At 49.7% G+C, this 26,577-nt stretch overlaps 1 protein-coding gene across 2 annotated transcripts in view; it reads left to right on the top strand.

Moving 5' to 3' along the window:
* The first annotated feature begins 840 nt into the window (after window positions 1–840).
* NRP2 (neuropilin 2) overlaps window positions 841–26,577 on the top strand; it is a 233,396-nt gene continuing 207,659 nt past the window's right edge. Inside the window, exon 1 of one of the 2 annotated variants that reach the window (XM_083628027.1) lies at window positions 841–2,365. In XM_083628027.1, the coding sequence (XP_083484153.1) occupies window positions 2,293–2,365 (73 nt within the window). In that variant the 5' untranslated portion in view covers window positions 841–2,292. The remainder of the gene's footprint in view (window positions 2,366–26,577) is intronic. The other variant, XM_083628026.1, reaches the window with a different exon arrangement.

Below are 26,577 nucleotides of genomic sequence, written 5' to 3'. Positions count from 1 at the left end.
GCTAGGTTGGCAGAAGGGACCGAGCAACGGGAGCTCACCCCGTTGCGGGGATTTGAACCACCGACCTTCTGATCGGCAAGCCCTAGGATCTGTGGTTTAACCCACAGCGCCACCCATGTCTCTTTCATGGGTTCCTTAGTCCTCCTTTAAGTTCTACCAGTTATGACTAGGTGTCAATTGCAGGTCAATGGCTCTGAGGATTGTGGAAGGAATGGGAGATAGATAAAGCCACTTCACTGAGACCTAGGCATAAGAATGCACGCATTTCCATATAACACTGAGGTTTTCATGCTAGCTCAGTCGGGAGAGGAGACTCTTAATCTCAGGGTTGCGGGTTTGAGCCTCAAGGAGGGTGGACTCACTAGATCCTCGTGGTCCCTTTCAATTCTATGGTTCCGTTCTGCCTGATGAAGAGCTCTGTGCAACAGGGAAGCCTGTGCAGTGTTACCCTTTAATGGACCAACAGCCTCTTGGTGCGTTGCAGTTTTCTTCCTTTACCATGCAGACTCTGTCTCAATCTCTTTATAAGGCTGAGTCTTTACATACTTGGCCTTATCCCAGAGGTAAATTTATTTATTGAGCTGCTGCTGGCAAGTTTTAAGTAAAAACCCTTCCACGGTGTTATAGCAAATAACGTGTCTCCTGCCAGCCTCTTAAGTGTTATTTGTGTGTCTCACTCCGTGTGGGCGGGTGTTTGGAGCTCAAGGCTTCGCATTTTTGCATTCCAGCGCGATCACCTCGCCCCTTCTCTCCCTCCTGCAGCCCCGTTTCCCGGGCGTAAAAAGAATGTGCTCTTAAAAAATAATGCCATCTACATAATAACGTGTCATACGCAGATCCAAGCCACGATAACCAGGGTAGCCCTGCAAGAATCGCCCAACAGCCGCCGCCAATATAAAGCTACCTACGCAGCGCAGGATGCTGTAGTGTGTGTGTGTTTGTGTGCAAAGCGAGAGGAGCATTTGCCCTGGACTTGTTGCTTCTGCCAAGGGCGAGGCGCGGGTTGCAGCCGGGAGCGCAGGAGCTGGGGAGGGCACTCCAGTTTCTGCCGCCGCCGCCGCTTTGATCTTGCAAGGGAATCCAGAAGAGCTCTGCTGCCTCGGCTCTTCCTCTCTCCACCCTCCCTCTTCCTCTCCTTCTCCTTTTTCGCTGGATCGCGGCCGAGTTGCGAGCGTGGCCTGCTCGGCGTTCCCGCGGCTCTGCCTCCTTCTCCCCCTTCCCCTCTCGGCGCGTCGGGCTTAAATGAGAAACATCGAAGGGGCGGGCCCTGCGAGAGCGTGTAATCGGAGAGCTCTGCCTTTCTGTCTGACATGCACATGCCGCTCTGCCTGAAAAGGCGGCGAGCGAGCCGAGAGGCAGGCAAAGCGAGGCGACAGGGCGCCGGCAACGCTCAGCTCCGGAGGGGGAAAGCCGCGCAAAGCCCAGGAGGAGGAAGGAGCAGCAGGAGAAGCAAGGCGGCGGCGGCGGCTTGGAGCAAAACTCGAGCGCCAGCCCGGGGATTTCTGCATCTGGAAGGCGGCGGCTGCAACAGCAGCAGCAGCAAAGCAGCACTTTCTCCTTCCTTCCCGGAGCTGCATCCGGAAAACGCCTCTAGCGTGAAACTGACCACCACCAGCAGCAGCCCTTGAGCGCAAAGGGGCAGCAGGCGGGCGTGGAGGGACAAGGGACATCGCCGGACTCCGGGGCTTGGGAAGGAGGAGCAGCAACAGCAGCATTGGCCAGACCCGTTGCCATCTCGCTCCGGATTGTGTGCGTGTGGACGTCCATCTGAGGCTGAGCCCGGCTGCTGGCGATGCCCAGGCGGCACCTTTCTGTCGGCGGCTCGGCTCGGAGCGTTGGCAGCGCCGCCGCGCTAAAGGGAACGCCACTTTGAAGAACTGGCGCGCTCTCCCTCTCCTGCGTAAAGGCGTGCGCGCGTGCGTCTCCGCCTTGATCCCCAGCGCCGTGTGCCATTCGGGCGGGTGCGCGCGGCTTCCCGAGCAGCTGCCTGCGCCTCCTTCCTCTAGCGAATGTGAGGAGTTTCCCTCCGGCGTCCTGATCCTTTTTGGAAGTGGGTTTTGCGCGCGCGCGTGAGTGTGTGTTTAAATCAGCGAGCGGCGCGCAGGGAGCACCGAAGGGGACTCGAAGTCTTGGCGAAGGGGAGTCTCCGGCTCGGTGTCCCTTCGGAGAGGAAGAGGACGAGAAGGGAGTTGCGAAGGAAACACCTCGCTCCCCCCCGCATCCACCCGCGTCGCCGAGCCCACGCCGCTTGGGAGGAATCGCCCTTCTGCCGCCGAACATTTTCTCTCCAAAATGGATACGTTTCCTCTCCTCTGGGCACTTCTGCTTCTACACCTGGTCGGATCCGGAGTCACGGGGCAAGCAGGTAAGGCAAACCAGCGTATTCCCAACGTTCCTGTCAACGATTTCATATTTGAGGGGTGTGGGTTGGGGGTGAGGGGGAGCGAGCGAGCCCCCTTTGCGCCGCCAAATTTATCCAGTGGATCTGCTGACACCCACGAACCCAGAACTCTTCTCCTTCCCCCAGATCCAACTTTCACCTCCAGTAGAGTTGGCTGTAGCGGGGATGGTACGCCTTGCAATAAGCAGGAGGAGGGCTGTTTAGGATTTCCCTTTTATAATGCTGTTGTCACATATGGAATAAATCAAAGGTCTGAAAATACTACAAAGTCTCCTCGACTTGCAATTTTTCCGGGGGCGGAGGCAAGACTCTTTTTCTCCCACCCCACCCCCCCGTCACTCCGCTTATGCGGAGCGTAATTCCCCGGGGAGCTGCCCAGAAGAGCTCTCTATCTTTGAGCAGAAAGACATAATAAATCATTTATACGTTTGGGATGCATTTCGCAGATTCCCCACGTTTTCATCTCTTGCAAATGAAAAGGGGGAAACCAGCGGGCTTCCAGAAGTCGAAAAGCTGGTGGCGTTTTCTGAATAGAGTTGAGGAAGGGAGAGTAAGAACATCACACCTTTTTCGCCTGGTATCTGACAGCTGCAGTAACTGGGGAAAGTGCTGGTGTCTCCCAGCCCCTCCAACACCCCGTCGTGTGGCTTTGCTTAAAGGGGGAGAGAGAGGCAGAAAAGAGCCCGCTAAAGAGAAATCATTATCAGCAAAGCACAGACAAACAGGCAGCAGGACAACCTTGCAAAGTAGGATGTAAACTTTTCTTGGTGGAGCTGACCAACCCCCCCCCCCCAAACAAAACCAACAGGCGGGGGTGGAAGGAGAAATAAGTAAGACAAGGCCATGCAGAGATAAGGAGAGACTGCTTCCCCCAACCCAAACCCCAATGAATTATTATTACCAAAAGTAAAATGGTCTTGTTTCTTTAAAAACAAACACAAAAAACCTCCTCCTCCAGTCTTGTTACTGAAAAAGGAGTCTGGAGCTAATCCCCGCTTACTGGCGAAGAGGGCGCACTAAACCCGTCCGCCTTAATTACTCCACCGGAGAGCTGACACTCATTTCCTCCGAATTAGCCACCGAGCAGGCAGTGAAAACTCAGATAAGGCAGATTAGAAGCAAAACAACAGGATTTGGGAGAGGGAGGGAAGACGAGCGAGGCAGTACCAGCCTTGGAGAGGCGCTCAGAAAGCAAGGGAATGATGCTCGGAGCCCGCGCTATCCCCGCAGCTTGGGGCGAGTGGTCGGCATCCCAGCCGCGCGATTCTTCCGGGCTTGTCTTCTTAGAAGCCAGCCCCGCTCTGTTCATCGGGGCTTCCTGGCGAGTAAGCGTGCTAAGGGAATCTCAGCGGGGCTTGCCTGCGCACGGTTACGCGCGAGCAAGCCTCTCCGAGCTCTGTGGGGCTGGCGGACCCCCAGGTAAACTGCGCCCACCACGGTGCCAAGCGTAACCTCAGCCGGTCATCCTCGCGCGAATCCTGGCGAGGGGTACGCGTGTTTAATTTTGCTTTAAAAAACAAACAGACGAGGAAACCATTTTGCTGGTGAGGAAACTAGGGTGTAGTTTGAGCCGGGGATCTCCAGGCCCCGGAGATCAAGTCGTAGGGAGCGGCCCTGAGCATAAGCAGAGTGCCTTTCTCGCAGAGCACCTACCTCTGCCAACGCAACTAGAGGTGTAGAGCGCGCGGCCTCCGCGTCAAGAGGCAGGGCTCCTTAAGTGGGTTTGAGCCCCGGCCCCTCTCTGAGACAAGGAAGGCATGGCGGAAAACCAGAGAGAAAATCCCTCTCCACCCTAGGCGAGATCTGAACCCATGCCGCAAATCGCAGGCGGCGGCGGCGGTCCCAAAGTGTTAAACTGGACAGCTTTGGCACCCGGTGGGTGTTTGTCTGGCCACAGAAACCCCTGCCAGCATTCAAGGGCGGCGGCAGCCGATTGCAGCAAGGCAAGCGAAGCGTTTTATTGGTGTGTGGGCGGACGCCCTGTTCTAAATGCAAGCTGTATATTATTATCCCCCACCCCACACACTTATTTTTCTCTTTGTATTACTGGACGTTCTCCCCCCCCCCCTCACTCGTTTCACGCCTAGCTGCAAAGCCTCCGGCCGGTCCCTTGGCCAGGGCCGCGTGCGTAAAACGCCCGGCGCCGAGCGAGCGCGCTCTTCCCGGGTCTCTCCCGGTGGCGGCGCTTGGTGCGGCGGGCGCAAAGCGTGCTGCACGCCGCCAGCAGCAGCAGAGTCTCCCTTTTGGCAAGGCTTGAACCTTGCGGCAGTGCCCGCCTCTCCTCGGCTGGGCGGCGTGTAAACAAATGCATCAAGTCCCGTCAGGAGAAGCTGGCTTTGCCAGGCTGCTCTTGCTTCCTTCCAGCCTCTCTCTCTCTCCCCCCCCCCATCGCCCTCTCCACGCCAGCCGCTCTACCATCACTCCGCCCCTCGCTTAAAAACAACCCCGCAGCTTTCCTTTGCAAAAACAACGCCTTTAGGAGAAGTTACCAGCTCGCATGCTGAAGTCAGGGGTGGGCACCTCCGCCTCCCCTCGCAGGGCGAGAGGTTTGCCGGCTTGATCTTTACCCCTGCTAGGGCGAGAGAGAATGGATGGCTGGAATGCCCGCCTGGCCTGCCATATTTTTTCTCCCTTGTGTGTGGCTAGCTGCAAACTCCGCTCTCCTGGCTGTAAAGACCAGCTACTACAGTATATAGAGAAGGGAGCCTTCTCTATAGATGAATTAAATGATCTATGAAACAGGCAAGATGAGAACGGACTGGCCGAAGAGACCCAGTTGTGGTCTAGGGTGAGGGATGGCTGCATCACTTTGGTTCCCAAAAAGGGAAAGCATAAAACTGCTTGAAACATGCCCAGGCCTCCACACCCAGCAACCAGCCAACCCAAACAACATCTAGAGGGTAGAGTGTGAAGTATAAGTGTTGGCAGAAGGGTTCAGGGGAGGGAGACTCAGTCCGGATTCTTGTTTCTGCCTTCGGTTATCCCTTAAGGGTGCTCTTAACTTGCTCCAGTGGCTCATTTGTTCAGAGAGTAAATCAGGGCACCAAAGGAATGGAAAGGAGGGAAATAGGCCGGGAGCAGAAAGGGGCTCTGTTCTCCCATTTGGGCTGGGGATATGGGGTAAAAATGATGCGGGATAATGAAACAGGCTTCCTTGCTCTCCGGAGCTGTTAGCCCTAGCAATCACCTCGGTTTAGCATGCCTGCCTGAAGTCACCTCTGAAAAGCTGATGTGCACATTCCCAAGAGCTACTCCAGAGTGGATTTTTGACTCCTGGGGATAAGCAAGGTGGTTGCCGGGAGCTGTATTTTCCCTTGCAAAAAACCCCTCTCCTCTAAGTAGATTATGAGCCATCTCATCGCCACTGTGCTGTGGAATCCCTCCAGGGGATCCGCTCCTCTTCCCCACCCCCACCCCGCCAGATGATTTAAGTGAAAACGGCAGGGGAAGCAGAAACATGTGATTGAAGTAATGGAGGCCGGGGGGGGGGGGGCGAAGAAAAGGGGAAACGGTAGTAAAATACAAGCTTGTCCCTGGATTCCTGGCACTCGTGCTGTGCTGCGGAGACGGCTCCTGTCTTGGAGACTGCAGTGGAACCTCTGTTTGGCAGCCACCAGGAACCTAGCAAGCCACTTTCCCAGAGGCCCAGCACACACAGGCAGGCTGAAGTAAGGGGTTGGGGAGGGCTGGGGGTGTCAGGTGAAGATTTGCAGGCAGTAGTAGTACCCTTGCCTCCCTGCCCAGCTGTTGAGCCCTGGAGAGTACCCATTTAGGCAGAGCGCAACAGCTGCCGAGCATGGAGGAGCCTCATCGGAGCTGCCTGCCCCCTTCCTGCTTGGCTCTCTGGGGCAGGCCCCAGAGCTCTTCGTGGGCAGGATCTGTAAGCATGTGCACGGGCAAGCATGGCTGGCGAGAACTGGAAAGTGTGGCAAGGGGTATCTTGGCGGGTTAATCTGCCACGGCACAGACTTGCTTTCGGCAAATCAGGTGTTGCTTGTTCGTTCCGTGTTGTGCCCTGTGAACCTCAACAGAAGATTGCGGCGTATATTTTGTTGGATTCACGGAATCGTAGAATTGTCAGAGACCCCGAGGGTCATCTAGTCCAACCCCTGCAATGCCGGAATCTCGACACGCCGTCCCCCCACCCGATTCGAAACCTTACTGGACCTTCTTAGCTTTGCAAATAAAAACGTAATTGCATACCAAAAAATGTGATTTTTCTGGGTTTTGAGCATGTGGATGGCTTGCTAGGGCTGCCTGCAGCAGATGTACCTGCTTATGGCTCACTGCGGGTTGCAGAGATGTGCGGGGGTAGGGGGAGAAGGTGAGGTTGCTGAATGGAGGCTCAGGATTGGCCGAAGCAGACTTTGGAGTCCCTCCCAGCGCTTATGATTTTGTGAATAAGAAGCATCTCCGCTTGGGCTCTGCAGCTGTGGTGTTCAGAGAGCCCTCTCTGGCGCACGTGGAGAGATTTGCTGGCAGAACTGCAGGTGTCAGGATTCCGTCCCCCGCCGCAGTGCAATGATGTAACTTTTTCTCCCGGGCCGCTCTGGGGGGATTTTCTGTATGCTTAAGTTCCAGCTAATGATTGATGCAAACCAAATGGCGTTGCAAACAAGAGTTAGGGAGAGGTGTAAGAACGGGTGGCTTGGATTCTTCGTGGCGGCCGCTGGAGAAGACAAGAGCTAACTTTGCTTCCCACGTTGTTCGTGGGCCGAAATGTATCGGTGCATAAAGACTGGCCTGTGGTTCCAGGGGTTTTCTTGTGCTTAGTCCAGTCCTTGTGACTGACGCTCCTTTCCTTTCCTTTCAGGCAGGGAGGGCTGCTGCTGTCCCTGTTTGTAGCGAAGAACAATCTCTTTTTACCACTTGGCATTGATTTGCTTAGGCCGCTGAAGCGGAAACAAAACCCAGGCAATCCATAAAAATTCTATTAAGACATAGATTACCCACCCAAACAAAATACAAGAACACGGGTAAGACAAATCAGCTCAGAGTCCCTAAGTGGTACCTTCTAATGGGCTTCCCATACAGGATTGAGGCTTATTATGGCTATGGGAGCTGTAAAGGGTTGGAACAGCAAAGGTGGACCAGTTGGAATGCAGGAAAGAAGACTAGCGATTGTTCAGCCGCAGTAGCTGAGCTGAGAGTTCTAACATCATATAAGAAGGATTTATTAATTTTAATAAGACAGGGGTGTCCTGTGCAAATGTGCCTGGGCAGCATCTGTGTTTGCTGTCCGAAGTTATTGCTGGCTTCTTTGCAGCCTACGAAATGCTGCTGCTGCTTTTAGAGAAACTTTCCTTGCACCAGTTTTGAATGAACTGCCTAGTCCTCAAGGTTTCAGAGATAAATTAGATGCTGCTGGCAAACAGATGTGAAAGCTTTCAGATTCCAGTATGCAAGTAAAAACAAAAGAAGCCTGCCGCCTTTAGGTTTCCGAACTTTCAGCTTCGTAGATTAGAAGACATATTAAGACTTTTCAAGGACTGCTGCAAGATTTCTCCCCCGCCCCCCAGTGGAGCTTCAGATCAAGAATCTGTGCAACATGTCCACCAACTGTAGTTTAGCATCTGCCGTGTTTGTGAAAATGATATGCAGATTGCATTAATTAGATGTAACGATGGTGTGCGGCTCTCTGGCTTACGATACGTTTTCACCACGGCCTTCGGTTCTGCTCAGCAAATTCCCAGCCCTGGCTTTCAGTGTAAATGTAAGGGGTGCTTAGGAACCCAAGGAAGGGGGGGCGATGTATCGCAAAGGAAACTCCCTCATTCTTGGAGCTGAACCGTTCTCGATCCCTCGCCACCCTCAGGAACAATTTCAGTTGCAAATGAACCTCTGCCTGTTTTTGCTTTTCCCACATGAGGAGGAAATTGTGGCTAATGCTTCATTTCAGCTGATTGATTTCTCCTTAATACCGGCATAAAGTTAATAGAGGGGAGCAGAGCTGTGATTAAGCTATATCGCCCCAGCCGCTTGACTTAGTTTGATTGAATCTCTGTTCTTTACAAATATAATCAAAGAGGCCCAAAACTTGCTTTGGATGAGCAAAGCTGTTAATGATAAGGAGGAGGAGGAGGAGGAAGGGAGCAGCTTGTAGGCCAACCTGGTGTAATACGGTAGACATCAGTGGAACTACTCCTGTGTAAAAGTTACTCAGCAAGTCGCACCCCAAGGGTGCACATTCAAGACAATTGAATGTGGTTGAGGATTATATCCTTTAAGGCAGTGCATTCACTCTTTCGGACTTGCATGGGGGTAGTTTTAGGTGGGACTCAGCTAACCCAGCTATTTTCAACGCCCGTAAATATAATACGGTTCTTTATTTGTGAATACAGAATTGGCAAGGTAGCGATGGCAACTCCTCTGTGGCTTGGCTATAACTGTAAGTAAAAGGGGAGTCAGTAAAGAGTTGATTTGCCAAGGGGGGGCGGGTAACGCTTCAAAGTCCACCTCCCTGCTTAAGCAAATGTGAAAACTCATAACCCAGGAGAATAGCACGCTTATTTATTTGATTAATTTAATTTAAATATTTATAAATCCCCACACTTATAAAGCGTTGCATACACACATGCACATTATGTATATGTATATGTCTGGTTCTATGTCTATAGGCACCTTTCACCCTACAAGCTAGGCACTGGAGGTCCTTTGTTGCTGGTGGAGATTTGTCTTTGCAGCAATTTGCATTTAGTGTTTATTGAAAGCGGTCTGATTGATAGCCCTGGAAGGTGAAGCCCAACCTCCCCGCCTGCTGCTCCTTCCCTCCCCTGCTTCTTTCTGCTCTCTTCAGAAGGAAGTCGGTGGCTTTCTTTTATTGCCCTGGTCCTGACCCAGGCGGACCACATCTGAAGGCGGCGGTGGTGGGAGTTTTGTCTCCAGGGCTGTTTATCCCTTGCCCTTCTGGCTCACACTTCCAATGTAGCTCTCGTAGCAAAGAGGCCATCTGCTGGTTTAGGAATCGGGTGCAGACTCTGAGTAACACTCGTGGAGTATTCAGTTCGGGGAGATTGCCTGTGTGGTGCTGGTCTGCAAGGTCCAGAACTTGAGCCCGGGCTACTCAATTTACTGAAGATAAAGAAACGTCTTGTAACTCAGTAGCTCCCTGCCTTTAGAAAAGCATATGACCTACATTAAATCCACAGGGGAAGCAAGGAGCAGGGGGTACGACAGCCTGGTCCTGTCCCTGTTGCGTCTCCGATTACTACAATTTGAAGGGATGAAAAGCTACCATTTGGCCAATCGTCTTGTTACAAGGCAAGCCCACGTGGCCACCTGTGGCTCTGAATCTCAACCCTGCAGCGTGCTCCGGTCAAGAGAGGAGAAAGTGGAGAAAAGTGACTAAAGGGCAGAAAAATGTCTGCATGACATAGCCGTGTGTTGCAGTGGGAAAGCGAAAACAAGGCCCTGTTCTGCAGCCCTAAAGGTAAAGGGACCCCTGACCATTAGGTCCAGCCGTGACCGACTCTGGGGTTGCGGCGCTCATCTCGCTCTATTGGCCAAGGGAGCCGGCATACAGCTTCCGGGTGATGTGGCCAGCATGACTAAGCCGCTTCTGGCGAACCAGAGCAGCGCACAGAAACGCCGTTTACCTTCCCGCCAGAGTGGTACCTATTTATCTACTTGCACTTTGATGTGCTTTCGAACTGCTAGGTTGGCAGGAGCTGCAGGCCTAGTCACGCATTAATTTGTGGGGAGCGAGGCTGTGGTTTTAATCTCACCACTGCTGTTGGGTCATAATATTCCTGCAACAGCAGCATGTGAGGTGCAGTTTCTGGCAGAGAAATTCACACGCGCAAGCACTCTGGTGTAGGACTGTTCCAAATGCACAGCGCTGCTATGCAGGAGAAGGTATAGGCAGCCATGTTTGTTGAAGGAGGAGGACCAAGCGATGAAGGCCAGGCCAGCACTGTGGTCCGACTTGACTGTCAGCACAGAAATCTCTGGGTGATGTAACTTGGGGAAGTTCCTTCCCTACTCCAGTTATTCCTCCAGAATGACCAAAAATGCTTAAAACATAATTTTTTTTAATTCCACTGGTTAAATTTGTAGACCACCCTTTGCAGCATCAGAGTGATGCTCCTCCATCAATATCAAAACGCACACAACAGATACAGTGGTACTTCGGGTTAAGTACTTAATTCGTTCGGGAGGTCTGTTCTTAACCTGAAACTGTTCTTAACCTGAGGTACCACTTTAGCTCATGGGGCCTCCCGCTGCCGCCGCACGGTTTCTGTTCTCATCCTGAAGCAAAGTTCTTAACCCGAGGTACTATTTCTGGGTTAGCGGAGTCTGTAACCTGAAGCGTATGTAACCTGAAGCGTATGTAACCCGAGGTACCACTGTATATCAAATGCGCAACAGCAATTAAAATAATCAGTTAGCGAAACTGCCAATAGGACCAACAGCATGAGAGCGCTAAACACCACTGGGTGGTCTTACTGATTTGCTACAGATGACTGGGAGAATGAGATTGATGGGTTTCCGCCAGCAAATGAAAACAAAGCTTCCATCATCCATTCTGCCATTTTGGACTTTTGGACTTTAGATATGGTGACAATTCCATAGTTGTGGGGCCACAGCAAAGAAGGCTCTTGAACACGTTGCTATGTAGCAGCCCGAGACCACTGACGGGACGACAATAAGAGTTGTCCCTACTGACCATGTGACCCAGAATGGATGGTAGGGGAGAAAGTGCTTCAACGAATACCTGGAACCCCGGGCCATGCAGGACTTTAAATACCAACACTTAATTTTGGCCTGGTAGTATATTGCCCACCAGTGCAGCTCTTGCAAGAGCTGCAAGGTGTTATATGACTGCATGCAGATGCACCAGGCAATAACTGAGTGTTTTGCGCTAGCTGCAATCTCCAGACTGTCTTCAAGGGTAGCTGAACATTCAGCATTGCAGTAATCTAAACATGAGGCTTTATCTGGCAAATATTTGTGATCCTGGAAGGCCGTAGCTGGTAACAGGCATTCCTCACTTCTAAGGCCCCTTGTGCTTTACTCACCATGCTGGATCCAGGACTCGCACTACAGACCTGCTTCTTCGGGAGGAGTGCAACTGTGTCTAGAACAGACCACAAGCAAGTTCCCAGAGCGCCTCCCTCTTTTCAGTTTATTGGCTTGTAGAGCTGGGTGTCATAGGGATGGCACTAAGCTCCAAATCCATGGATGGCCACAGCATTGGACAGAAGAGAACCCTGTGGGACTCCAAGCAAGATTGCTAGGACTCTGGACAGGAGTCACACGAAGCTACCTGCTGGAACCAGCCCTCCAGGGAGCAGTGGGACTATCACAGGAGGATCCTGTGGTCAGTGGGATGAAAAGCTGCTGAGAAGAATAAGCAGGATTGTATCCCGCTCCTCTTTGTCCCAAGATAGGTTATCGGCCAGAGTGACCAAAGCTGTTCTGGTCCCCAAACCAGACCTGAAGCCAGACTGAAATGGGTCAAGATGATCAACTTAATCCAAACACACCTTGAATAACAAAAGAGGGTGTTGGCAGGTGGTGAACTGGTGGATGGCTATGACAACCGTTAAGAGTCCATGGGAGGTTCCTCTTAAGGATAAGGACCACCACCACCTCTTTGAAGGTAGGAAGAAACACCCTCTGCCACAATGAGGCATTTATCACCCCCTGGGCACACTCATCATTCCCCAACAGCTAGTTTTGAAAAGAAGAAGAAGAAGAAGAGTTTGGATTTGATATCCCGCTTTATCACTACCCGAAGGAGTCTCAAAGCGGCTAACATTATCCTTTCCCTTCCTCCCCCGCAACAAACACTCTGTGAGGTGAGTGGGGCTGAGAGACTTCAGAGAAGCGTGACTAGCCCAAGGTCACCCAGCAGCTGCATGTGGAGGAGCAGGGAAGCGAATCCGGTTCCCCGGATTACGAGGCTACCGCTCTTAACCACTACACCACACTGGCATGCAAGGTTCAGGGGAGCATGTAGTAGGATGGAACTCTCCAAGCATCTTCTCAACATCCTGGGAACGAAATAGCCGAAAGTGACCCCATACCGCATGACCAGGCAGTGCCCTTGACATTTCGCTAGGACCTGGACTAATTGTAGCATCTATATCTGACCGAAGGTGAGTGACAAGACAGAGGAGGGAAGGGGAACTGACTAAAAACATCACACGACCTCTCCACAAGCAGGGAAGCTGTACAGTGCCAATGCATCTTGCACTGATGCATCTTGGAAAAGAGAACATCCCACTTCCAAGGGGCTACCACTGAAAAGGCCCTCACATGCCAGTGCCCCGCAAGTCACATTTGGGTGGTGTCACCAGGAAAATGCCCACCTACCCCGGCTGATCTTAGCACTCGGGCAGGTTGGTTATGGGAGAAGGTCCTCCAACAGAGCTTAAATTGATGATAAAGCGTGGACAAGACATCACACACAAACTCCTCGCTGCCTTATGTGAAGTCTGGAGCGCCTCAGAAACAACCAGCCAGCTTTATTGAATTTCCAGTTTCGAAATAGGTAGTTGCTCAGGACAATGTCCTCCATTGGCGACGTAAATGTGTTAATACCTGTATCCCATCTGGCTGTCACTCTGCTGGGAGCAGGGCGCTGTGGGTTAAACCACTGAGCCTAGGATTTGCCGATCAGAAGGTCGGCGGTTCGAATCCCTGTGATGGGGTGAACTCCCGTTGTTCGGTCCCTGCTCCTGCCAACCTAGCAGTTCGAAAGCACGTCAAGCGCAAGTAGATAAACAGGTACCGCTACGGCGGGAAGGTAAACGGCGTTTCCATGCGCTGCTCTGGTTCGCCAGAAGCGGCTTAGTCATGCTGGCCACATGACCCAGAAGCTATACGCCGGCTCCCTCGGCCAATAAAGCGAGATGAACGCCGCAACCCCAGAGTCAGCCATGACTGGACCTAATGGCCAGGGGTCCCTTTACCTTATTATATGAAGCAGGTCTGGTGGTCCCTGTGCGCCGTTCCCCATTTTGTTTCATTCAAATAGGAGGCAAGGGAGGAGGGTATGTTTGTACTTGGGACCAGGCAGGTGTGGCCTCGGCTTTGAATCCCAAGGCCTTGCTAGGTGGCTTCAGCAATAATCCTTCTCTTTCAGCCTCAAGTTCCCCATCTATCATATGGGAATAATAATGGCTAGTCTTGCTGAAATGCATGGGGTATGGAAGGGAGTGATAACGATGATGCATTTTGCACAGTAAAAACGTTACATCGGATGATGATTATTAATAACTAGAAACCAATGGCTGGTTGGAATCAATACACGAAATTCTGCACTCCTTAATCTCCTCCGCATCCCGTCTTTAACCAGCGCTCTGTTCAGCAGTGTTGTTGCTGTGTATAAATAGCTGCTTCTTTGTGTCGGGTGGAGAATTCTTCTAACCCACCTCCCACCAAACCCCCAAGGGCAAAATCTGGAGTATGAGACTCTTAATTTCTTTTTTATAGTTCATTTTTGGGTTTTCAAGTTTACGAACAATCACGAAGGAAACAAATAAGATATAATCAATAAATTCCCTCCTCAACTTTTGTGGGTCTTCATCTCAACCTTTCCTCCTGCATCTCATCTGTTACTTCAGTTCTATCAAATCTTTAATTAATCCACAGATGAGACTCTTAATCTCAGAAACATGGGTCCGAGCCCCACATTGGACAAAAAATTCTGGCATTGCAGGGGGTGGACTAGATGACTCTAATGGTCCCTTCCAGTTCTATAAGCCTGTCATTCTGCACTCAGTGTACATCCCTGAATTCCTGAGAGGGCAATCCCCAATTAGTATATTATTGTTGCTCTGCAAATTTTCACTAAACTATTTAAAGGTAAAGGGACCCCTGACCATTAGGTCCAGTTGTGGCCGACTCTGGGGTTGTGGCGCTCATCTTGCTTTATTGGCCGAGGGAGCCGGCGTACAGCTTCCGGGTCATGTGGCCAGCATGACCAAGCCGCTTCTGGCGAACCAGAGCAGTGCACGGAAATGCCATTTACCTTCCAGCCGGAGTGGTACCTATTTATCTCCTTGCACTTTTGACGTGCTTTCGAACTGCTAGTTTGGCAGGAGCAGGGACCGAGCAACGGGAGCTCACCCCGTCGTGGGGATTCGAACCGCCGACCTTCTGATCCGCAAGTCCTAGGCTCTGTGGTTTAGCCCACAGCGCCACCCGCGTCCCTTCCCACAGCGCCACCAAACTATTTAACCAGCAATAAATTGTAATGTGGGAAGTTGGATTTTTCCAAATTCAGACATGCCTATTAGATTTTTTTTTGGGGGGGGCGGATATTAACTTTTTAGTGATGTTTCAAGGATGGAGTCCTTGATATTGTTGGATACGCACCTGTAAGGTGATTGAGTTTTCCAAATATTGAGGATTCTCTGGTCTCAGAAATGCCCAATGTCTTTCTGAAGAAGGATGGGAGAAATTCAGAAACTATTGACTCTTTAAAAAAGGGGGGGGAGCAAAAGTTGAGAAGCTGTTAATAATGCAATCCCAGAAGGCCCAAACGTATTACTATATAATTCCAAGAAATTGGAATGTATATATTTGAAAACGCACAGCTCCCTCGTGCTATTTCCCTTGAGTCCTCCGCTCTCCCATTCCAACCCTGCAGTTAAGCAACATTTATAAGCACAACACATTACTGCATGAAAGGCTCAGTATATTTTACAAGAACAAATGTAAACATTCCCAGCATATCTACTTCAAGTAGCTTTCTTTGCCAAGTGCCGCTGCCTCACTGTGGGAATGAGTGAATAGTTACATTTAAATAAATAGGAAACCAAAAGGAAGCAGTCCTTTGCTTCCTTTGGTTGCCAGCACACGGTGTGTAAGGCAGGAAACGGTGGGAGCCTGTTTGGTGGTGCGATGAGGATGTGATTCAAAACCAATCGGCTTGGAATAAAGTTCCATTGAAATCAGTGTGGCTTAAGTTTTTAGTGTAGTCCTGTTGGTCATGGCAGAATCGCAGTGTACACCTAAGGATGTTTGAAGCATTGGCAAATGCAACAAGATTTGCTCTATTTAAGTCTGTAAGCAGAGGTTGGATGGTCAATGGTCATGGACGATCTAGTTGAGATTTCTGCAGTCCATTCCAACTCAGTTCTGTTAAAGAAAGAACTGCAGTGGTACCTCGGAAGTCGAACGTAATCCGTTCTGGAAAGATGTTTGACTTCCGAAACATTCCATTTCCAAGGCGCAGCTTCTGATTGGCTCTTGTCTGCCACGCTGGATGTTCGGCTTCCAAAAAAACATTTGAAAACGGGAACACTTACTTCCGGGTTTTCTTTGTTTGGGGGCCAAAACGTTTGGCAACGGAGATGATTGTAAACCGAGGTTTGACTGTAGAACAGAACGGATACAATCTCTTTGCAAAATACGGCAAGGATCTTTGCCCAGTGAAAGCAGAATATGTGTCTAGAACTCATAGAATTGCAGGCTTACGTTATTGTTTTGCAGCTGGTCATGTTCCATTAAAGGTAAAGGGGCCCCTGACTGTTAAGTCCAGTTGTGGACGACTCTGGGGTTGCGGTGCTCATCTCGCTTTATTTGCCGAGGGAGCCGGTGTTTGTCCGCAGACAGCTTCCGGGTCACGTAGCCAGCATGACTAAGCCGCTTCTGGAGAACCAGAGCAGCGCACGGAAACGCTGTTTACCTTCCCGCCAGAGCTGTACCTATTTATCTACTTGCACTGATGTGCTTTCGAACTGCTAGGGTGGCAGGAGCATGTTCCATTAGGAAGAGGCAAAGTTTATGAAGGTTGCAAACCTAGACCAGCAGAGGAGAGGGTAGCAGCTTTAGGTTATTGATGTCTGGAGAGAGAGAAGAGGAGTCCTGGGTGGAATTCTTGACTAGATAGGAACAGGAAGTGGAATTGCTTCAGTTTGCTATCTGCTGTCTCATCACGTGGTATCTTATTAATGAAATCACTTCCCATGTTCAGCTGTGAGTCATCTGGTTTTCAGTCATCTGTGGGCTGGTGAATGTGGGGCTTCCTGTTTTGTCTTCCTTCTGAACTGTGGCCCTCTTTCTAACCCACTGCTATGCCATTTTTTTTTCTTGGACCCCTGCCAGTCTCCTGCTATTTGAAATAAAGGGGGGGGGAAAGGTATTGACCTAGTGCTGGATCTGGTAATTAAATCCTAAACCTGTTTATATCGGTTGGGCTCCATCATCAAAGAAATGAGTGCGATATCCGAGATACTGTAATGTGACTTCGCTACATAATCTAGCAGGAGATAAAGATAAATTGTGACAAGGAGGAAGCCCTGACTTCACCACAGATGGCTTTGGTAATTAGCAAAGCAGAGTAAGAAAACATGCTGGAGGTAGATAAATTTATGTCAAAATCTGGTGTGTTTGAAAGCTTTCCTCCATTATGAAAGCCTGTCTCAGCTCCCCAAAGGGATGTAAGATGAGAAGAGGAAAGAGTTTTAAATAGACAATAATATGGTAATGTACATCAAGAGAAAAATGCCTTCTGCAATTTTATATACGTAAAAAAAAAAAAAACCGTTAAAAAAACGAGGTAAACAGTTCAGCTGCCAATTTGTATGTAGTCAAGCAAACAGTTAGGACATCAGTTTAAGGCAGCCCGTTGGAGATGAAGGATAAAAATCAGGTGCTTGTACACAACTGGGTGTTTTTGTCATCTCCCTGGGCTAGTTAGAAAAAGGAAGGGGAGGGTGGAAATTTGGGTGACCACGGCAGAGACATTGTTTATGCAGCTCTGAGCAATGTGCACTCATAAAGACTTCGAAATGTTTTGCGAAAAGCTAGTACTTTTAGAAATGGCTGCACTAAATCTAGCAGAACATATTGCTGCAGAGAGAGAGGCAGGCCTGCAGCAAATATTTTGTACACACTAACTGGTAAGTTTGGCTCTGTGGCTTCCGAAATCCTGGTACGAAGGGGATTTGCTTTTTTAAAAAAATTGGAAATGAGGAATTGCAACAGGAAATGGACAGCTGTCGGAAGAACCGTTGAAACAACCTAGCCTGCCTTTAATTAAGAATGTTAATCAACTTTATTAAGTCAGTGATACAGTATTTGCTTTGTTAACTTCCCTGGAGTAGGGATAGCTGCAAAAGCAAGGAGACGGAATTCCCCATATGGTTTAAAATGAGCTTGGCCCTGATTTGGAAACTCCTGATAGTGCCTTTTGTTTAGACTTGCCACCTTCCTTGTACCCCAGAAACTCTGTCCACGCTTGAACAGCTCGCAAATATGCTTTTTTAAAGGTGTCCAGGCTTCCACAGGAGAGCATAAAGGTACCCCTGCCCGTACGGGCCAGTCTTGAAAAGACTCTAGGGTTGTGCGCTCATCTCAATCTAGAGGCCGGGAGCCAGCGCTGTCCGCAGACACTTCCGGGTCACGTGGCCAGCGTGACGAAGCTGCTCTGGCGAACCGGCACCGGAGCAGCACACGGAAACGCCGTTTACCTTCCCGCTTTAAAGCGGTACCTATTTATCTACTTGCACTTAAGGGTGCTTTCGAACTGCTAGGTGGGCAGGAGCTGGGACCGAACGACGGGAGCTCACCCCGCTGCAGGGATTCGAACCGCCGACCATGCGATCGGCAAGTCCTAGGCGCTGAGGTTTTACCCACAGCGCCACCCGCGTTCCTTAACCAGAGAGCATAACCAGTGCTTTTTTCTGGGAGTCCCCATGGGTAGGCAGTGCCGGTACACCCCCCCAAATAATATTAAAGATGTGGCACTTACTGTAATAACTTCATGGTGAGTACTTTCCCCCGAAACACTTGTAGGACCTGAGAGAGTTGGATGTGCCTGCATAAATCGCTCTCATTGGAAATGTGAATTTTTAAAAAAGTGCTTTTACTGTGACTGTCTTGCGCCCCGATTTCATAAGGTGTGCATAAGAAAAGTTGTATAGGAAAAACAGCATCACTCAATGCGTTTCTCAGGGAAGGCGCCTTAATACTGGAAACTGCTGCTAGAGTTTTGCCAAAGGAGTGCCTTTTAGGAGAGATGGACGTAGGCAGCTGCCTTATAACCCCTGAGTGGATTATGCATGTTAAACCCTTTTCTGTATTATATTTACAACATGATTAAGATACGGGAGTGAGTTTTCTCACACCCACACACCCACGTGGCATTGGAACAGCTCTCGGTGGCAGCCCCATCTGGTCAGCAGTAGGCAAAGAAGAGTAAAGGAGCTCATGGAAGTCTCCTGCACGACCGTAAACTACTTCTGAGTAGACATGGCTAGCATTGTGCTGCCATTCGGCTTTTTCTCGTTGTGTCGGTACACAAAAGAGCTGTGTAGATTTTGCTCCCATATTTTCTCAGGCATCGCCTGTGTACTTTCAACTTTTGCAGGGCTAGGCACTTGCACTCTCTCTCAAAACTTTGTTTTTTAAAAGAGAACCTTGCTATTACAGTGGTACCTCAGGGTAAGTACTTAATTCGTTCCGGAAGTCCGTTCTTAACATGAAACTGTTCTTAACCTGAAGCACCACTTCAGCTAATGGGGCCTCCTGCTGCTGCCTTGCCGCCGGAGCTCGATTTCTGTTCTCATCCTGAAGCAAAGTCCTTAACATGAAGCACTATTTCTGGGTTAGAGGAGTCTGTAACCTGAAGCGTATGTAACCTGAAGCGTATGTAACCTGAGGTACCACTGTATAGATGAATTCCACATAATTCTAGTACCATGTGCTTTGGGTGTGTGGGTAAGGCCATAGGGATATTATAGATCAACCTCAAGGCTTCATCCAGAAGCCACTTCCCTCTCTAGAAGACAGCCATTATGTGCGCGTACATAAATTAAAGAAATGAATAAGAATAAGGAGGAATTTGCTTTGGTTTCCTAACAGGATTCCAGAGCAGTTGAGTTTCAGGACACAGCGGCCTTGTTCCGTCAATAGCCTTAGAGGATAAAGCATCCTTCATAGGGTTTAGGAAGCTGTCAGGTTCAGATAAGCCTGGGATCCTATCCTGTGGGACCCCCCAGTAGTATTAATAAGGAAAAATTAATTTTTAACAACTGGGATGGCTGCCAAATCATGTGACCTTTAGGCAGACCAGCTGCGTTATGAAAACAAATTGCAGATATCTAAGAACCTGGGGGTGGGAATGCAGGGGGTTTGAGGGGGGGGGGACAGAGAGGGATCCCATCTCAAAGCAGACAATTTATCCCTTATGATGCAAGATGGGTGCAGTTTTGTCCTAAAGAAGAGAGAGAGAGAGAGAGAGAGAGAGAGAGAGAGAGAGAGGAAAAACACCACCAACAAACTGGAAATCTGCTAAAGCCTCTCTCTCTCCGCTCAGTGATGTGCAGTTTCCGATACAAGCGTTGCATCCCCCTTGAGGTCCCAGATTACAGTAGTCTAATCCGGAAAGTGTGGCTCGACGACAGCCAAGGCACGCCCAAGGGAGAGAGGGGGAAATAACCAATTTCAGTTTCCCCCTCCCCCTCGCCGCAGCCCTTTGACACTTATAATTAATATACTTGCAAGCCAAAGGAGAATTGGGTTCTTTGCAAAAGCAGCATCACCCCTCAAAAACAACTTTTTTTAAAAAAACAACTCTCCTTTCCCCACATCCTGGATTCCTGCTAGCCGTGATCGGCTATTGTAAATCACTGCAGCTCCTGTCATGGTTTTAATACTGGCGCTTAGCAGAAGCACAAATTCTTCTAGTCACCATGTTGTAAAATAAAGGGCTGAGACCCTTTGAAGTCAAAGTCAAATCGAACCCTCAAAGGACCGGCTCCAATGTCCTTGTGCTTCTTGATGTGTAATTACAGACAGAAAAACCACACACACACACACACACACACACACACACACACCCGAGTGAGGTAGGAGTTTGCCTTAATCAAGTCTTCTGGAATGGGCTGGCATCCATCAGTGTATACTTTCAAATACAAGGGTCTTATCCTGCTTTTGTTTCTCCTCTATCAAAGTCTCTCCCGGTGCGGGAGGCGTTTTTTCTCTGAATCGTGAACTCTCGGCATCATGCTCTTACATGCTTTCCTCCCCTAACACTTTATGATCCTTCAAAACTGCTCATCTCCAAGCTCAGATAAGAGGCTGGCCCACATATTGGGTAAGTGGGATAAGGGACGCCGTCTTGGGCCCAACACACTGTGGGTGCCCAATGTCTTCAAGCACTGCGCCGCACTGTAATGACATCGCAAGGGCACGGCGCACGTGCTCTGATGCCGCAACTAAACTGGGGCCTGCACCTCCACTGTTGGGCCCCCATGGTGGAGGTGCAGGCCCCAATCTAGTTGAGCCCACAGCAAAAAAGGGGGGTGCCTGGACCCCCAGGGTCCCCTGGAGGTGGCACCGGCAAGTGGGATTCTTGTCCCTTGACCCAGACTCATCGTCAGCTGGGTGGCACTGCTGCCCTTGCCATCCGTTACAATCCCAGGATGCTTTGCCAGTATTGGGGGGGGGGTGCAAGGGAAAGAAAGGTTCTCTGTGGTTGCTAGGAAACTACGATAGACAAGCCAATTCTCCAGCTTTGATCACCAAACTCCTGATTTTTAGTTGAAACCGCTGCCCTCCCCTTCTATCTTCCATTTCCAGGACATTTTGCTGCCTGAGGTGGAGCAGAAAATGGTGCCCCCCCAACCCTAATCCAAGGTGCAAAGTACCCATGGCGGGTCAAGTGATTTTGGCACCCGAGGCACAAAATTCTAAAAAACCATCTCCCCTTCCCTGGCGGTAAAAACGCAATAAGAACAACTGTTATTTCTAAAATTTGCACTTCTTTCATGACGTCCAAAATCAAGTTGCTTCCTCGCTCCGCCTAATGGGAGGGCCGGCCCCGATTTCTTGGCACGCTTGCCGTTGTCTGTGGACATGATCTCCTTGCCAAAGGGTTTGGATTGGGACCTGAACATTTAGGCAGGCTGTGAGGTAAGCGATTGGGAGGAGCGATGGTTCTCCGGCCAGAACTGAGGCTTTTGGTGGTGTCGAGGTTCTGGGCCCAAAGCCACTTTTGTAATATTTTGAAACGCTTCTGGCTCTTGAGGAAAAGGCCTAGGATGGGGGTAGCCAAAGTGGTGGCCTCCAGACGTTGATGGATTCCAAATGTCATCAGCGCCAGCCGATCCTATGCTCCCAACGTTGTGACCACCCCATGCTGAACTCCACCCTGCCTTGCCTTTCCCCTTTTTCGCATGGCGGCCATGGGCAGCATTGAGAAGGCCAGGAGAGCAACACATCCTCACCTGCCTAGGCCTGCTGGCTACTACAGTGGTACCTTGGTCCTCAAACGCTTTGGTAGTCAAACAACTTGGAATCCAAACACTGTAAACCACTTTTTTGGGAGCCAAATGTGCTCCATTTTGAGTGCCACACTTCCGTTTTGGGTGTTACGCTGAGGTCTGTTTGTTTTTCCTACAGTGGTGCCTCCAGTTATGAACTTACTTTGTTCCGGAGGTCCGTTCTTAAGCTGAAACTGTTCTTATCCTGAGGCATGCTTTCACTAATGCGGTTTTCCACTGCATGTGCGCATCTCTGCCACGCAATTTCCACTCGCATCCTGGGGCAAAGTTCGCTTCCAGGAGCAACTACTTCCAGGTTAGCGAAGCTCGTTGCCCGAAGCGTTCGCAAGGAGGTTGGTATGTAACCAGAGGTACTACTGGACTTTGCGTTTTTTGTTTTTCTGGTTCTTTTTTTTTTGTTTTTGTGACTGTGTGGAACCCAGTTCAGCTACTGATTGATTGATTGATTGATTGATTGTGTGACTGCAGTGCATTGTTTATTGCTTTCATTTTATGGATCACTGGTCTCGTTAGATAGTAAAATTCATGTTAAATTGCTGTTTCAGGGGTTGTTTTTAAAAGTCTGGAATGGATTCATCCATTTTGCATTACTTTCTATGGGAAAGGGCGCCTTGGTTTTGGAACGCTTTGGTTTTGGAACGGACTTCCGGAACGGGTTAAGTTTGAGAACCAAGGTACCCCTGTACTGATCAGGGATGTCTGGGCAAGACAGTGTTAGAAACTCAGATATATAAGCTAGGTGCCAAAATGACTCCTTAGACCAGGGTTGCAGTCTCCAAAATAGAACTCCTAGTTGCCATTTGAGGGCTAAATGAAAGTCGTATTTTTTAGTACGACTTTTGGGTTCCTGAAATTCATTCCGATTGTGCAGATGAAATATGATGGCTAGAATTCTACAGGAAGTGATGCTGGCATTCGAAAAAAGTCAAGATCCGAGGATCACCAGGGATGCGCACCTCCAGAGGGTGGAGACGTCAGGCGCCATCCTGGCACCAGGGCATCTTCACTCTGTCGCAAGTGGCCGATAGCTAGGTGCAAAATGCGCCTGGCGAATTTCAAACACTTGTCCAAGGGACTAGATGGCCCAGCTTGGTTGTGCAGCAGTTTGTAATCGTTTTCAGAAGTCGTTTGCAGTGATAATGGCATTAAGGTAAAGGTAAAGGGACCCCTGACCATTAGGTCCAGTCGTGACCGACTCTGGGGTTGTGGCGTTCATCTCGCTTTATTGGCTGAGGGAGCCGGCGTACAGCTTCCGGGTCATGTGGCCAGCATGACTAAGCCGCTTCTGGCGAACCAGAGCAGCACAGGGAAACGCTGTTTACCTTCCCGCTGGAGCGGTACCTATTTATCTACTTGCACTTTGATGTGCTTTCGAACTGCTAGGTGGGCAGGAGCAGGGACCGAGCAACGGGAGCTCACCCCGTCGCGGGGGTTCGAACCGCTGACCTTCTGACCTGCAAGACGTAGGCTCTGTGGTTTAACCCACAGCGCCACCCACATCCAAATAATGGCATTACCCAGATCTTAAAGACCTATGGTTGGTTGCCACACACGTTTGAGCTGATATGCACCCGCTGACTTAGGAGTAAGTCACTTCTGAGTAAACATGTTATAAGATCGCCCGGTAAGATAAATCCTGCAGGCAATCCCCCAAACAACCATCGAGGAACCATGGAGAGAGGTTTGTGAACATGCATCCATGGATGAGCAAAAATACCCTTCCTTTTCCCGGTTCCCTTTTCGTCCTGATTTTCCTATTTCCTTCCTGTTACTGCGAGTTTGCTCAGTGGGAAGCAGTGTGTTTAAGGCAGAATGTGTAATAAACTCTGCTGTGGCATTGAGGCTCCGAGCAATAGCTGAATTGGAGAAAGTCATCATAAAAGACAAAATAGCTCTCTGCCCAGCAAGGCTCTTAATAATCCGTTCTCCTCCTGTGTCTCCACAGAAAAGCCCCAATCTCTTCCAGCAGAGTTGGGGGTGGGGGATGGGGAAAGCAAAGATGGCTGCAGGGAGCATCTCCATAGTGGCACATTAGCACATCGCTGATATGCCTGCTGGACAGCCTCCTGCCAAATGCTCAATGAGAAACATGTAAGTTGCTGATCCTCCCATTATAGCAATTCTCAAATTCACAGAGTCTTGGGTTTTTTCTTTTGACATGCCAGTGTTTCTGAGTAATAATAATAATAAAAATTTTTATTTATATCCCGCCTTCCCCAGCCGAAGCCGGGCTCAGAGCGGCTAACAACAGTAAAATGATAAAACATTATAAAATCATTTCATTATAAAATTAATTCCAATCAGATTAATGGCAACCATTGGGCTAGAGTTCTGTGAGGATTGCCAAAGGAGGGAGTCAGGCTGTGCCCTGGCCAAAGGCCTGGTGGAACAGCTCTGTCTTGCAGGCCCTGCGGAAAGATGTCAAGTCCCGCAGGGCCCTAGTCTCTTGTGACAAAGCGTTTCACCAGATCGGGGCCACAGCCGAAAAAGCCCTGGCTCTGGTTGAGGCCAGCCTAACCTCTCTTTGGCCCGGGACCTCCAAGATGTTTTTGTTTGAAGACCGTAAGGTCCTCCGTGGGACAAACCAGGAGAGGGGGTCCCGTAGGTACGAGGGTCCTAGGCCATATAGGGCTTTGAAGGTTAAAACCAGCACCTTAAACCTGATCCTGTACTCCATCGGGAGCCAGTGCAGCTGGTATAGCACCGGGTGAATGTGATCTCGCAGCGAGGACCCCGTAAGGAGTAGCGCAGCAGCAGATAATTCTGGGCTTGGAGCAGAGAGATCTGGGTTCAAATCAATGCTCAAGACATGAAGTTTGTTGGGCTATTCCAAATATCAATTCGGACTGCCCACCTGGACTTCCTTGGGAGAGGGTGGGATACGCCTGTGATGAATAAGAACAGAGTCACGCTATAATAGGCGAGGTTTTCAAAAACCCAACAATGCATAAACCTTCAAGGATTATTGTAGAGTTGGAAGGGACCCCAAGGGTCATCTAGTCCAACCCGCTGCAATGCAGGAATTGTGCAGACCTGGGATGGCATGCGCACCTAGAATACTGTTGGCACACAACATCTGTTTACTAGTGGGGAGGCTTGGGCCAATGCCAAAGAAACCAGGTTCAGCAAATTCTTGCTTTCTTTCCTGTATGTTTCTAGCTCTCGTGGTGGTCAGGTTCAGTGGGCAGAGTGTTCTGCAAAATTGCTTCTAGTTATATGTGTTACTGCTTTTCCAGTTGGCTGATTCGGACATTATTATATTTTGGGGTATCGTCATACCTAATGTTACGTTCTTTCAGGTTACGTCCCACGGCGACCCAGAAGTACCGGAAAGGGTTACTTCTGGGTTTCGCCGCTCGCGCATGTGCAGAAGCGCTAAATCGTGCTGCGCACAAGCCCCAAATCGCGCTGTGCACCTGCGCAGATACGGCACTCTTTTCATGTTGCGCTTTTTTCATGTTGCGAAAGGACCTCCGGAACGGATCCCAGAGGTTACCACTGTATGTTATATTACTTAGGCATGGACACTTGCAGCGTCCACTTTTTGAATGGTGTGAGTGTGTCTGGAATTAAAAGTTATGGCTGATGTATGTGCGTAGCGAAAAAGCAGACACTCCACATTCTCTCGCAAAAAATGCGTGATATGGCAACATGGTCTGGTGAGTTTCTCCACCCCCACAAGAGAAGAGAGAGGAATTAGTGTGGCCACCACTTCAGGCAGCAGCCAAAAGTCCGCTGCAAAATGTGCTTCTAGCCTAAGTGACTGGGTTTCCCTGCAACAAATCCCGAAACAGCAGGCCAAAGCCCTGTTTCCACAGATGTCGTGGGATAATTCGAACAGTTGCACAGTGCACCTGCACCAGCCACAGCTGATGCGTTGCCAGCACATGTAATTTGTACTCGCGCATCCGTATCAAAGTACCAAACGTGCAGTGTGTATTGGCCCGTATCAGTGAAGTGGGCCATCTGCTATGGAGTTAAAATCCTCGGATCCAGAAGTCGTTACAAAGCAAGTTCATGTATATTAAGCAAGTCAATGCAAGGCAGGTAGATTTGCATACATTCTATTGATTTTTATAGTTTGTTTCAAGCATGGTATCTCTGCTTCTTTGGCAGAGAATTCGTGTTTCCTTTGGAAAGTGCACTTATATTGGCACAGCCTCCGTACATTGTTGTATATACTGAACTGGAGTCGATCCAGGATCCAGGAGCTTTATCCTGTGCTTGCAAACCTTGACGATGTGCAACCCTAAAGCATATGGCAGCATCATATGTTAAAAGCTGAACAAAGACAGGAGGGGTTTCTTAGTAGAATTCGTGTTTCTCTCGAATTGGGATCAACGTTGCTGATTAGATTGTTGGCATTACCTGCCCAGATGTTGTGGTTCTGGACTGGAGGAATGAGCAAACTTTGGTGTGACAGTATTTCTTGATGGGAATCAGGATTGTGGAGTTGGAAGGGACCTTGAGGATCATCTAGTCCAACCCCTTGCAAATGCAAGAATGTGTATAAGTTCTGAACACAGAATATTGGGAAAAATCAGGTCCTTGTTATGAGTCAGTGCAGGATCTATAGAAAGTGCTGCGTAGAATATGTGAAAGGTTGTTGTTTAGTCGTTTAGTCGTGTCCGACTCTTCGTGACCCCCTGGACCAGAGCACACCAGGCACTCCTGTCTTCCACTGCCTCCCGCAGTTTGGTCAAACTCATGCTGGTAGCTTCGAGAACACTGTCCAACCATCTCGTCCTCTGTCGTCCCCTTCTCCTTGTGTCCTCCATCTTTCCCAACATCAGGGTCTTTTCCAGGGAGACTTCTCTTCTCATGAGGTGGCCAAAGTACTGGAGCCTCAGCTTCAGGATCTGTCCTTCCAGTGAGCACTCAGGGCTGATTTCCTTAAGAATGGATAGGTTTGTTCTTCTTGCAGTCCATGGGACT

This window comes from Podarcis filfolensis, assembly GCF_964270895.1.
Source record: "Podarcis filfolensis genome assembly, chromosome: 1".
Taxonomy (NCBI): Eukaryota; Metazoa; Chordata; class Lepidosauria; order Squamata; family Lacertidae; genus Podarcis; species Podarcis filfolensis.
Note: the sequence above shows the minus strand (reverse complement) of the source record. Positions and strands in the feature narration are given on the sequence as shown.